The sequence below is a fragment of the Carcharodon carcharias genome, chromosome 13 (genome assembly GCF_017639515.1).
Source record: "Carcharodon carcharias isolate sCarCar2 chromosome 13, sCarCar2.pri, whole genome shotgun sequence".
Classification (NCBI taxonomy): Eukaryota; Metazoa; Chordata; class Chondrichthyes; order Lamniformes; family Lamnidae; genus Carcharodon; species Carcharodon carcharias.
In genome coordinates, this window is record NC_054479.1 from 34,054,111 (window position 1) to 34,069,031 (window position 14,921).

The 14,921-nt window shown below is 41.3% G+C and overlaps 1 protein-coding gene across 3 annotated transcripts in view; it reads right to left on the reverse strand.

Moving 5' to 3' along the window:
* vps33a (VPS33A core subunit of CORVET and HOPS complexes) overlaps positions 1–14,921 on the reverse strand; it is a 31,826-nt gene that overhangs the window by 12,364 nt on the left and 4,541 nt on the right. For all 3 annotated transcript variants that reach the window (XM_041202759.1, XM_041202757.1, XM_041202758.1), the window contains exons 4-7: positions 14,615–14,804; positions 12,001–12,117; positions 11,039–11,213; positions 3,484–3,677 (exon numbers count right to left, since the gene is read on the reverse strand). In XM_041202759.1, the coding sequence (XP_041058693.1) occupies positions 3,484–3,677; positions 11,039–11,213; positions 12,001–12,117; positions 14,615–14,804 (676 nt within the window). The remainder of the gene's footprint in view (positions 1–3,483; positions 3,678–11,038; positions 11,214–12,000; positions 12,118–14,614; positions 14,805–14,921) is intronic.

Genomic DNA, 14,921 nt, shown 5'->3' on the forward strand with positions numbered 1-14,921 from the left:
CCGGACGGCAACAAGGCACGCCAGGGCGTGTCCGGTCGACGGACAAGGGCGAGAAAATGGAAGGTGTGCAGCAGCAGTCCGTACAAAAAGCCCCTCTTTGCCGTGCCAAAAGGCACAGAGGGCATGTCCCCGAGGCGGCTCATATTGCGGGGCACCAGCACCCGAGGGAGGGTTCGGGGCTTGGGGCCAATGTGGAATTCCGTCTGAACAGGGGAACGTTCAGAAGGAAGACCGCCGCGCACCTGGGCCACCTCAAGACCCAAAATAACGTCGGGTCCGAGCACGACCGTTCTCAGGTCTTGGATGGCATCGGCTGCGACCTGGACACTCACAGACGCGCGTCGCGCCAACTCCTGCGGGAGCATCCAGCCCAGTCCTCCGCCACCCAGCACGTCCCCGATTCTGGTCACCCCTGCGGCCACAGCCCTCCTCTCCGCCAACCACTGAAAAGGACGGAGGGGCGGATTCCTGAGCAGCGGCTCTCTGACGATAGCCGCTACTCCTGACGGGGGAGAGCTGCGTCGCGAGGCGACCACTTTCCAGACTTTGATCAGGTCCTGGTAAAAGACGGGCAACGCCTGCAAGGAGCCACCGAGGCCCAGCTGTTCTATAAACAGGAGCTGCACGTCATAATTCAGGCCGTGCACCTGACGGAAGAAATACGTCATCAGGGCACACCATCTAGGAGGAGGCTCGACGTAGAGGTATCACTGCAGGGTCTGAAGGCGGAAAGTCGCCACCTGTGTGCGTAGGCACACTAGCGCCTGACCACCCTCCCTAAGCGGGAGACTCAGAACCTCGGCAGCGACCCAGTGCAATCTTTTGTCCCAGAAGAAGTCGACTAACAATCTCTGGATTCTTGTGACAAAGTCCGGGGGAGGGGTCAAAGTGACCAGCCGATACCACAACATGGCGGCGATCAGCTGGTTTATGACCAGAACTCGACCTCGGTAAGATAGCACTCGGAGCAGTCCTGTCCAGCGCCGCAGGCGAGCGGTGACTTTCGTCTCCAGTTCCTGCCAGTTTGACGGCCAGGATTCCTCAGCGGGGCAGAGATGGACCCCCAGGTAGAGGAGGCTGGTCCTGCTCCAGGTGAAAGGCCTGAGCTCCTCGGGTAGGGGATCCATCTGCCACTGACCGACCAGGAGTCCAGAACATTTACCCCAGTTGATCCTGGCAGAAGAAGCGGCAGAGTAGACCTCCTGGCACTCGCGCATCCTCCGCGGGTCAGCCGGGTCACTAAACATAAGGAGCACTTCATCGGCGTAAGCCGAAAGGACCACCCCGATGCCCGGCCCGCGCAGAACCAATCCCGACAACCTCCTCCGCAAGAGGCGCAGGAAAGGCTCCACGCAAATAGAATACAACTGGCCAGACAGGGGGCAGCCCTGACGTACCCCTCTCCCAAAGCGAAGGGGCGCCGTCAGGGACCCGTTAACCTTCACTAGACACTCCGCGGCGGTGTACAGAAGTCGGATCCGGGCGACAAAATGCGTCCCGAACCCGAAAGCTCGCAGAGTTCCGAGTAAGTATTCGTGATCCACCCTGTCGAACGCCTTCTCCTGATCGAGAGACAGGAAGGCGCTCGACAGACCAGCCCTCTGGGAATGGTGGATGATGTCCCGGACCAGATGGATGTTATCATAAATGGTTCGGTCCGGGACGGTGTAGGACTGGTCAGGGTGGATCATGTGGTCCAGCACGGTGCCGAGCCGAGAAGACATGGCTCGGGCGAAGATTTTGTAGTCCGTGCTGAGGAGGGAGACCGGGCGCCAGTTTTTAAGAAGGCGGAGATCCCCCTTCTTCGGCAGCAGGGCAATCACGGCCCTGCGCCACGAAAGAGGCATCTCCCCGGTAGCAATGCTCTCCCCCAGGACCCCCGTGAAGTCGCTCCCCAAGACGTCCCAGAACGCCCTGAAGAACTCCACGGTCAGCCCGTCTAGTCCCGGGGTTTTGCCCCTAGAAAGACCGTCGAGTGCGCCGGTCAGCTCCCCCAGACTTATAGGGGAGTCGAGCTTTCCGGCGCACTCCGGGCCGACCTGCGGCAGGTCCTCCCACAAAACTCTGCAAGCTTCCTCACTGGACGGATCCGGAGAGAACAGGGCAGTGTAGTAATCTCGGGCAATGGCCCTGATGCCCTCCGGATCCGAGACAAGGGATCCGTCGTCGGCCAGCAGCGTAAAGAGCTGCTTACGGACCCCGTGCCTTTTTTCCAGTGAGTAGAAGAAGGGAGAGCCACGGTCCATCTCCTTAAGGAAACAGATCCGCTACCTCACGAACGCGCCCCGAGACCCGACCAGTTGCAGGTCCCGCAGCGCGCCCTTCTTCTCGTCGTACACCGACCGCAGGGCCGGGTCCGCGTCGGGCTGACGGAGACGTGCCTCCAGGTCGAGCACCTCCTTCTCCAACTCCTTGACCCTGGATTTGCGTCTCTTTGTCGACCCCTTCGCGTACTCTTGACAGAAAACTCGGACGTGAGTCTTGCCCACGTCCCACCATAGCCTCAAGGAGGGGAAGCAAAATTACGTTGTTTCATAGTTTGCCATCGTGAGATTTGAACGTTTGATACTCTTTTTGAGTAAACCTGTTTCCATCTGTTTCAGATGAAGTTATATTGTTTCATAGTTTGCCATTGTGAGATTTGAACTCTTGAGTCTTGGGGTTACAAACCCAGTACCATAACCACTTGGCTATTACAGCAATCAGCAGAGTCAAATCTGAGGGGCATTGATTGTCTTTGTAATTGTCCTCAGCTGCACCTTGTTATGCATCTTACTATTAAACAAATAATGCATAATAATTTTAGTCCATTTGATGAGGACTGAAGAATTATACACTACATTCCAGTTTAAAACAATTGAAGCATTAGGTCCTTTATAAATTTTAAGCAACATACATCTAGCTGACTTTTCACAATAGAAACATTGGTAGATTGAAGAAATTGGGCAAGTTGAGACATGGAGGTGTTAATGAAGCCTTAAAATTGTGGAGGTGTAACTCCTGGTGTTAGAAATATAATGAATATTTTTTAGCTCCTAACATCACATTCAATATCCATTTAAATTTAGATATAATGGTGCTCAGTTGAATATATATAGATTGACACATTATATATAATCATCATTTATTGGTAATTAACAAACCAGAATGTTTCAAGAGCACTTGAATGAATCTGTTTTTGCCCAAACAAGTTTCTAAATTTTAACTATAAAAAGGGTCAGGTGAACTGTCATTTTTCTTTCCTATAATTAATAATATGGCTGTTTGTCCATGTTTAACTCTGAACAAAATTCTTACTGCAACAAAAGTACAATATTCACCAATACCCTGCAAAACAGCACAGAGAAGGCAGGGATTTAGGACCAAAATTAATTCTGACCTGTAGAGATACATTTCACCCAATTGCTTTAGGAACACAATCACTGATTTGGCATGTTGCTCACTGAAAGAGCAGCCAATCTCCAATTGTAAAACATGCATTACCTCAAATGCAGCAGAGATGAACTTGGCCTTTTTACTAAGGACTGAACCAACTGCATTGAAATTTTTGTCCCTAATTTCTGCATAGAGTTCTTCAGCAGAGTTTAACTGCAGTTTTTTAGGTTCAGTGGGAAGATCTTGGCCACTTTCATTTTGCTTTTTTGGTGCAAATTTCTCAGGAGGCAGTTTTACATTTGCTGAAAAACAGAAATATTACAAATATAAACCTAAGAAGCATCAAAATGGCATAGCTCTGTCAAATGCAATTCCACATGAATTTCTACATTTTCAAAAGTAAATTGACCAGTTTCTTTGGTTTGGGATGAGGGATAGGTTGAGGGGCAAATGGAGGAGTCTCAAGAAAGTGGCCAGGGAGCAGAAATTGCTGAACTAGGCCATTTGCAACCTTGGTGTTGCATCTGATCCCGAGATGAGCTTCCAACATACCCACACCAGCACCAAGGCCAGCCATTTTCAACTCCATAACATCGTCTGACTCTGCTTTCTGTCAGCTCATCTGCTGCTGGAATCTTCATCCATGCCGTTGCTACCTCCTATCTGTTCTCGACTATTCCAACGCGTTCCTAGCCAGCCTCCCATTTTCCATGCTACATGAACTGGAGCTCATCCAAAACTCTGTTCCCCATGTCCTCATTCAAATGAAGGTCACTCACCCACCGTCCCTGTGCTTGCTGACCTACACTGGATCCTAGTCTAACAACATATCAATTTTTAAATTCTCATCCTTGTTTTCAAATTCCTCCATGGCCTCGCCCCTTTCTTTCTTTGTAACCTCCTTCAGTCATAAAAACCTCGGACATCTCTGCGCTCCTCCAATTCTAGTCTCTTGCGCACTCCCGATTTTAATTGCTCCAACAATGGTAGGTGTCCTTTCCATTGTCTAGGCCCTAAGCTCTGGGTTTCCCTCTCTAAACCTCTCCACAAATCTCCTTAAAACCTACTCTTTTGGTCAATAGTCCTAATACCTGAATATGCAGCTTGGTATCAGTTTTTGTTTGATAATATTCACATGAAGCCTCGTGGGATGTTTTACTACATCAAATATGCTGCATAAATGAAAGTTGCTGTTGTGCATCCATGAACATGACATTACAGCTTTATCCACCATAACCAAGAATAATAAAAAAAATCACACTTTAATCATGTTTTGATAATGCAAAGAAATACAATTTTAAAATGTCCAGGCATACAAAAAGTAGCATCCCATATCAAACTGACATTTTGCCAGGATTGTGATGGGCACTTCATTCAATTGGGGAAATCAATGGCGACAAAGAGATCTGGATATTGGCATCACAAAGAAAGAGGGACCATATCACATCACACTGATTCAACTACTGCTGCTTTTAATAGGTTAGTTTTTCCATGGAAAATCAAGTCCAGATATCTTCCATTAGGGAAGACAAAGTGGAAGATAATTACATAACTGAGTATTTTCCTTGGAACAGAAATTGCCAGAACCATCGTGCATTTCCATCCCTAAGTACTCCACTTCAGTCATGCAACAACATAGCTTAGGGCAAACGTGCTGATGGGAGTTAATAATTCATTTAAAAATTTGTTGAGAACAAGATTTTTTACCTCATTCTCTCAGCACGTCATCTTGCATCTGACACAGCAAAACAAGTTACTGTTCAAAAATGACACTCCATCCAGAATGGCAGTGATTTGCAATTGATAGTTGAATTTAATTTGCTTTACTAGAGCCAAGATGCATTCAAGTAATCATCCTAACATAACATCTCCAGGAATCTCTTTGAAGAGTATTACTTTCATCCACGGAACAGAATATGTCACAGAAACTCACAAAGCTTCATTTTACACTAATTTCTCCAGAGAGGTTGTTTCATTTGAATTATATATGCAGCCTTTCAGTATTTGGGTAATCAAAATTAATAACTGAATAATTTTTAAAAAGTATTATTCCTTACGTTGCACAACACAAGAATTTCTTATAGCCTAAAGCCTGTCTGACCTTGCTATAATTAATGGATTGTTCTAGAGTACCACCAAGATTGAATATTGAGAGAATAACTGTGGGATATGCAGAACTCCAGAACGTTACAGTTTTCACAAGATTATAGTTTTATTCGGTAGGAAAATTACCCTCTATTATTTAGCATGGTTATAATGTTACCGTACTAGTAATCCAATATTCTGGACTAATAAGCCAGTAACATAACTTCAACTCAAACTGCAGCAGGTTAAGAATTTGAATTCGGTTTTAAAAACCTGGTACCAGTAAAAATGACAACAAGGTCTTCAGATTGTCATAAAAATCCATACGGTCAGAGGTCTACAGCACAGAAAAAGACCCTTTGGCCCATTGAGTCTGCGCCGGTCAAATAAGTACCTAACTATTCTAATTCCATTTTCCAGCACTAGGCCCATATCCTTGTATGCCGTGGCATTGCAAGATAGCAATTTCATTAATGTTCTTTAGAAAAGGAAACCTCCTATCCTTACATGCTAAGGACTATGTGTGACTCAAGTTCCAAACCAACATAGTGACTCTTAACTGCCCTCTGAAATGGCCTAGCAAGCCACTCAAGCTTATTCACAGTAATTAAGGATGGAGTAATGTCAGTCGTACCCACATACAATGAATAATAAACAAATTCAAGGAAAAAACAGCTGCAAACTTTCTGTTCAAGACTAATCTATCAACCCTCCACTATACCACCTACCACAATAGTACTACATTTTGTATTGCATTTACTTAGAAGCATCATTTCATACTGGACAGGGAAGCATCTCTATATTTTGGAAGTGAGAGATTGTTTGATGAAAGCTTTTCCACCTCCAAAAAAACGTGATCTTATTTATATGCAAAAAAAATGAAGACGATGGTTTTAAACTAAACGGCGGGGGCAAGGGATCAAATTTGAGAAGATGTGGTAAATCAAAGAGTAGAGACAAGACAAGACAGAAAGGTATTAACGTGGGAAATGATAAACAGAACATGACACGAAGGGACAAAGAGTACAAATCTAAGCGTAAATCAGCAGGTAAGGCTAGAGGTTACAAAAAAAAACTTAAGGGCTCTGTATCTGAATGCGCGTAGCATTTGAAACAAAACAGATGAATTGATAGCGCAAAGAGAGATAAATAAGCGCAAAGAGAGATAAATAAGTATGATCTAATAGCCACTAGAGACATGATTGCAGGATGACAGATTGGGAGCCAAATATTGAAGGATGTGACATGTTTAGGAAGGACAGGAAGCTAGGAAAAGGTGGAAGGGTGGCTCTAATAAAGATGATATTAGCACAATAGAGAAGGATGACCCAAATTCAGGAAATAGAAGCAGTTTGGGTATAGATGAGGAATGATGAAGGCAAGAAGTCGTATGTGGGAGTGGTGTACAGGCCACCTGACAGTAACCACATGGTAGGATGGGTATCAAAGAAGAAATAATGGGTGCTTGTCAGAAAGGTGCTGCAATCATGAGATTTTAATCAGCAGGCTGGAAAAAAAAGTCAGATGGGCAAAGGTAGGCTAGATGAAGAATTCACATCAGATGGGCAAAGGTAGGCTAGATGTAGAATTCACAATGTTTTCGGGATAGTTTCTTAGAACAGCATGTTCTGGTGCCAACCAGAGAGCAGGCTATAAGAGGCCTGGTGTTGACCAATGAGATAGAATTAATTAATGACCTCATAATAAAGGTGATCATAATATGACTGAATTTTAGATTCTGTTTGAGGGAGAGAAGAGTGGGTCTAAAGGTTAACATTTTAGACTTAAATACAGGCAATAATGAGGGCATGAAAGCAAATCTAGCGAAAGTGAACTGGAAATTTAGGTTAAAGGATAGGGCAACAGAGATGCAGTGGTGGACATTTAAGGGGATATTTCAGAATCCACAGAATAGATACATTCCAACAAGAAAGAAAAATTTCAAGGGGAGGACCCATCATCCATGGTGAATTAAAAAAGTTAAAAATAGTATCAAACTTAAAGAAAAACATAATTGCACAAAGATGGGTGGCAGATCAGAAGATTGGACTGAATATAAAAAACAGCAAAAAATTGACTAAGAGATTAATAAAAAGGGAAAAAATAGAGTACAAGAGAAAACTAGCCAGGAATATAAAGACAGGTAGTAAGAGTTTCTACAGATATATAAAAAATGAGTTAACAAAGTGAGCATTGGTCCTATAGTGTCTGGGGAGGGTTAATAATGGAAAATAAAGCGGCAGGTGAGTTGAACAGGTATTTTGTGTCAGTCTTCACTATAAAGCATACAAGTAACATCCCAGAAATAGCTGTAAATCAGGAATTGGAAAGGGGGGAGGAACTCAAGAAAATTACAACCACCAGGGAAGAGGTACTTAGCAAATTGTTGGAGCTGCGGGTCGACAAGTCCCTGGGTTCTGATGGATTTCATTCTAGAGTCTTAAAAGAAGTGGCTTGTGAGATAGTTGATAAGTTGGTTTCAATTTTCCAAAATTCACTAGATTCGGGGAACGTTTCATTAGATTTGAAAATAGATAACGTAAATTCTTTATTCAGTTAGTGAGGAAGACAGAAAACAGGGAACTACAGGCCAGTTAGCTTAACATCTGTCATAGGGGATATGTTAGAAGCTATTATTAAGGATGTCATAACAGGGCACTTTGCGCAAAGATGGACGGAATATGAAAACAGCAAAAAAAAAAATTAAGGGAAAAAATAGAGTAGAAGAGAAAGCTAGCTAGAAATATAAAGATGGATAATGAGAGTTTCTACAGATATATTAAAAAAAGTAGAGTTATTAAAGTGAGCATTGCCCCTATAAAGAGGGAGGCTGGGTGCCTTCATTATGAGCTCATTAATTAATCCAGGGCACAAAAGAATATGGTTAGGTGGGTGGGCAAAGATCTGGAAAACGGAGTACAATATGGGAAAATGTGAAATTGTCCATTTTGGCAGGGAGAATAAAAAGGAAGCATATCACCTAAGTAGTGAGAAATTGCAGAGTTCTGAGATACAGAGGGTCTCTATCGGGGTCCTAATGCATGAATCACAGAAGATTAGTATGCAGGTACAGCAATTCCTAATTAGGAAAGCAAATAGAATGTCATTGTTTGTGAGGGGAGTTGAAGGCAAGAGTAGGGAGGTTATGCTTCAGTTATACAGGATATTGGTGAGACCACATCTGGAGCACTGTGTACAGTATTGGTCTCTTTATTTAAGGAAGGGTGTAAGTGCATTGGAAGCAGTTCAGAGAAGGTTTCCTAGGCTAGTATCTGGAATGGGTGAATTGTCTTAGGAGGACAGGTTGGACAGGTTAGGCTTGTGTCCACTGGAGTTTAGAAAAGTAAGAGGCGACTTGGTCAAAACCTTTAAGATCCTGAGGGTTCTTGACAGGGCGGATGTGCAAAGGATGTTTCCTCTTGTGGGAGAATCTAGAACTAGGGGCCACTGTTTAAAAATAAGGGGTCACTCGTTTAAGGCAGAGATGAGGCGAAATTTCCTCTGAGGGTTGAGAGTCTTTGGGACTCTTCCTCAAAAGAATTTTTAAAGGCAGAGGTAGATAGACTCTTGATAAGCAAAGGTGGTGCAAGTTTATCAGGTGTAGGCTGGAATGTGGAGTTGAGATTAAAATCAGATAAGCCATGATCTTATTGAATGGCAGAGCAGGTTTGAAGGGCTGAGGCGCCTACAGCAGCTCTCGATTCGTATGTAAAAGTGTTCTCTTAATATGGACAATGAAATTGGACCATCAATTCATCCAGCTCCAAGTAACTCATTTTTTTTTTAAAGGGGGATGTCTTGAGATGCCAAATATAGTGTTACTTATTTATTAAGTGTGGGTGCCCTTAAAAATCAACTGAAAAAGGAATGGGTCTTCAAATGCTAGTTAACTTTAGTAGAACATGTCCAGAAACTTATCAAAGACAGGTTTGTGTGTTGGTTTTCAACATTTGTGCATTAGGTCCCGTATTTGGCACATGGATTGTCATTGTGCATTTAAATAAAGGACCATTGTACAAAAAGAAAGAATTCAGATTAACACACTCCCTTATCCAAAAGTCCTAGGCTGTAAAATGGGAAAGAACAGCCTCTGAAAGAAACTGTACAAATAGAGGCAGCGATTAGAGGAGACCTCTTTGCTGTCTTGGAAGTGAAAACCATGTGTAAGAATAGGAGCAGCAGAGATGTGATACAAAACAATAACTTATTTACACGCAACCTCATCCAAACAAATTATCACAATGTGCCAAACAGTATCATTTAGCTTGGTCAGAAACGTTTTTTTGGTCCTGGTGGATAGCTTTCTCAGTTTTTATTGGAAGATAATAATGCAAGTTAAATTAATTTCTTTTATTTCCTTTAAACAACATATCAAATGGCTACTTTATTTAAATAAGTTGCTTAAATAGGCATAAATGACAAAATATATCAACAATATATTTCCTAAACACTAATATTCAAATTTCAACGTTGTGAGGGTATGGGGAAAAAAAACACACAACAAAAGTGGGTTTATGTACGGATATTCAATGTGGAAAATAGACATTCTCATACCAAATCACCAAACTTGGCTACATGTAGACACACTTGGAGCCTTAAGTGGTAAAATGCTCACAAGGTAATTATAGATGGGGAAGGCTATTCAGCTTATCCTAATTCATCCTGAAGTTTCCAATTTTCAGCATCTAATTGTTTCCCAAAAGATTCCAGCATATTACCCTCCACTGCTCTTCCTGGAACGCTATTCCCCAAGTTTCCCAAATAAAGTTTACTAGAGTAAGCACCAAGTGAAGGCCAAAAATAACAAAACAAGTGGAAAAGGGGATAGAAAAACAAAAAATAAAAAATCACTCCTTTCCTTCTGGAGGTGTTTGCGTTCCAGTTCCAAAGGTACCAGCTGCTTTCCGTAATTTGACTATGACCATTCATTATGTGCGAGCCTAAATAGTAAGAATCATTAGGTTATTCATTTACAGAAGGGAGCACTGCAGCTGAGATTGGTACTGTCACCCAACAGCCACCCACAAGTATTGCCCAATAGACACCATTGAAGGAGCAGGAACCCTGGTTGATTTCCACCCTTGCTGATCCAGGGATACTACGGCCCATTATACCACTCCTACATTGGATGTGATGAGCTAACTCAGCATATAACAAAAACTGAACCTGGGACAATCCTGGTCCGTATGGCTCAGCATCACTGTGCATTAATTTTCCCCAGAATCAATAAACCTTTGAGCAGATAAAAGCAATGAGCAGAATGTGGATGTGTCAGATTCCAGAAAGAGATAGCTCTTTCCTTCCCCCCGCATCATGTCAAAAAATAAAATTAGCTTAAATAAAGTTTGGTTAAATAGCGAGTGACAATGGTTCCAAAATTCAGGCAATTAAGCTTGCTTCTCCATATGGGTAACTCCAGAAATTAAGTGTCTATGAAACAAAGAAGATTCATGCAAGATTTCAAAACTTTTGGGAGTGGATTATTTTCCATTGAACATTTTGAAACTGTTGAGGAATGAAATGTTTATTTAGTTGTTAATTGTAAGTGCAGCAGCAATTGTAGATTTTCAGAACTTACTATTTTGAATTCCATATATTTCATCAATCAGTCCTTCATAGGTCAATTGTGTTGCTAGGGGTGTTAACAAGTCAACATTACGATCAAGTAACAGGAGTTTATCAAAGACAGGTAAAATCTGGTTCTGACTTCCAGCAAATTCTCGTTTCATTCTTAGCATCATATTTGCCACCAGCTGTGGAGAAAGAGAGCCAGGGTTAAAATTATGAAACCAACCATCATGAGCCAAGCCTTTGTATTATAGCTCCACTCAACAGATTCCCCAAAACGCTGACACCCACAGCATCACGTGTTTCCTAAACAACAATGAAGTTAAAAAGGGCCTAGAATAGAGCCAATGGCAGAATTCAGATCACCAGTAGTGAAAGATATGGAAACAGGACTTCGTAAGAACCACCTACAGCAGAATGGGCGAGCTCCAGATAATAGATCATCTGTAGCATACACTTGGGAGAGTGGGGGAAGTGATGACTGCTGGACCAACATTACTGCATTGTGAAAGGAGTCTAGAAAACCATAAAGAATATGACAGGCCCCACAATCACTGCAGATCCAATCCTAAGCCTGCTGCCTGCCTATTGATGAGTGAAACTTTCATAAGTGTTACTGCAAGATGCATTCTCATGCTGCTGTGAAGTACAATGCTGTCCATAGTAGGCAATAAAGGATCAGATCACCCATTCACTTTGCCACTGGACTTATCGCAGATGGCACTTATTCATTTACTTTATAAAGTATCTGTGTTCAACACCAAAAGTTCATGATAGAAAATAACACAATGCTTCACTACTACAGAATAATGATTTTGTTTACTGGTTCAAACTTAATTAAAAATAAAAGGCATAATTAAAAGTACATTTTTGAGACTCTTCTCAATTTATAAACAGTAGCATCCTCAAATCTTATTCTTTGTATTGAAGAACATAAAACTCACGAGCAATGTGGAAAAGGTTTGAACATACCCGCGCACATTCACCTTTCCCAAATATCTGTGGGATGGTTCCGTACAAAGCTTGCAGAGTCATCAATCCTTTGGCAACATGGAATAGAATGGTCTGGTCATTTTCTAGATAACACTCCTATTTGCAAATACAACAAAAGTTTAATTCTTTTCTATAAAGTAAATCCCTTAACACTAAATCAGATCAGCTATTTGTGCATGTTAAAAGTGTCCATCTGATTCACTGGGCCTCTTGGAAATATTATAACCTTTGTTTTTGATGTTAGAAGAAAGCAAGTGCTCCCACCTATCCTCTAACATTAACTATAAAATATTAACATTTAGGATGATTTACAACTTGCAAATATCACTGCAAGTGATCAAAATATATATTATCAAGTATCTAAGGCAATGTGATAATAACTCAGGGCTCCAAAGAACATCATGCTTTGAACTACTATTGTAGTCAATGCTCAAATTTTGTTTTAAATGTGTCACTCATTAATAATCAGGAAAGCAGCACAAACTTGCAGATCAGCTTGGATATCGCCAGAGTACAACTCTTGACAACACATCAGAATCATATTGGTAGCAGCTAGGAATAAGTCTGTGGCAGATACTGAATGAGAGCACCACAACTGTCCACATAGCACACAAAGATATGGTGCATATTTCTGTTCATGGCAAATTTTTGGAAAATTATAAGAGGTGGTCCTGTAGCAATGTGCACCAACTATTGCTGTGTTTAGGTTTCACCTCCCCTTCTCAAACAAAACACATGTTTTCCTTCCTCTTCTCCTTAAAGTCATGACTCATGATGGGACTAGTTCTATAGGCACCAGCAGTCTTCTGATATTTCAATTCTGACTATTTATTCATGTGTGTGGTGTTGTGAGGTTATTAAAATGGGTATATTGTCTTTGTCTCTAATAGTTAACTTTCCAGTCATTAGGAATTTTACCAACTCAGAAGGCAGCTCTGAATATAGACTCACATGTTCCTTTGCTGCAGTTCAATGCAATTGGTTAACATAACCACAGCTGGCCCCTGGCACCGTTCAAAAATAAACCCTATAATGCTGTAATGGTTGCATAAATACAATCCGCTTTTCCAGCTGCAGTGGAAAGTAGGTCAAAATAATTGTGAAAACTGAGGAGGAAAATGCCAAAGAAACAATAAATTGTACAAACTGGAAGCCTTGGGAAGATTATGGCACATTTCAAAGAATAAATTACTTATTTGCTTGCTGCAAGAAGAATCCAGTAAACTCTGAGTAAAAAATAACTGTCACTGTGGGCAAACAATACTTTATTTATATGTCTACTTTCTTGAAGTTACATTTCAGCATTAAAGCTGATTGCTCACAATTCACTGGATTAATGTTGATTTATTTAGAGCTGGTATCTGCAGGTGTAGAGTCTGTTTGGGAGCACACACAGTTAAATTATATGTAAGGAATGTACCACTTATTTGGAAGTAACTTTTAAACAACTCTGATTTCACTCATCAGCAAAAGTAAATTACTGTGAATACTGAAGTCTCAAACACTGTACACTAATCTTGAACAATTATTAAACCTGCTAGGGTTGCTGCCGGTAAGATGTCAGTACCCTGTCACAGTAGCACATTCCCAGTATTCAAAAAGTTTATTTTAATGTTGCATTAACAACTCTAAGAAACAGTAAAGGCATGCACTGATTCATGGCACACTGCTGACACTGGCTGCAAAGTGCCCCAGTGTTTTGCACCTACTCAACCATGTTTCCCACCCACCCCATCCACTTCAAAATGTGCATTATTAAATAAAGGCTTTGATTAAATGCTTTGTAGAAATTATACTTAATCAGAAAGGGAAAATATATAATCTCCATTGATTCTTAACAAAAGGTACTGAAATAAGCTTAATTTTTACACTTAATCATATTAGTTTCAAGGTTGAATTCCAATCATTATTTCAATGTTATTTGCATGAATTAAAACTTCAGAATCGCAGGCAAACAAAGCACAGATATTCAGTATATTAGTCATACCTTAGTACAGGTCAGATAAAAATGGAACCATTTTTGAAAGAATGGTGTGCTTGTAAAGTACATGAGTATTTAAACCTCAGTTTTGATGTTCAGGTGTAAAAGCAATAATAACTGATATGGAAATGGTGCTCATCATAATGCAGAAAAGTTGATTTCTTAGATCTTGATTTTCAGTCAGGAAAAAGGAATTATTGATTCATGTTACACTCGAGATATAACTATGAAACTCCTTGCTCAGTTCAATAAATAACTAGGAAGAATACAAAGAGCTATGCATAATGCATGAAGAAACTGCATTATGTCAATCTGAATATTTACTTGATTCACTTTTACACCTAATTTTATACATCGGATTCAAGTGCCAAACTTCATATGATGGGGATCCCAAGTGAACACAAGAGCACTGACTATTGCAGAGATTATATGAAGCCACACCCAACGCAATCAGAGGCAATTAAGAACACAGTGAAAAATATAACTGGTTTATCCAGTCAAGTAAGCAATACAGAATGCCTAAATTGCAACCATGTTCATTTCAAGAGAGATAAATGTGTGTAATACTTAAGTAAACTTGAGTTTAGTGGAAATAAGGAGATAACCAAATACCCTAAATGCACTTTCAGCTTCCATGGACATCAGATCACTATCAAAAGGAATTAAATCCAGGCTGTACTCCTCAATATGCGTGATGTGGATCAATAGTCCTTGTTCTTTTAGTCGCTGTTCACAAAGGAGACTTCGGCGTGGCAGGAACAGGATATGGAAATCTCTGTGAGGACCAGGAAGTTTGTCTTCACTAAAATAAAAATTTTACAAATTAATGTACCTAGGTAATAATTTACATCAGGGTCAAATTGTACTGAATTTCAAGTCCCGTTTCTACCACTCTGGCTTCACTTATTCTCCTGTTGCA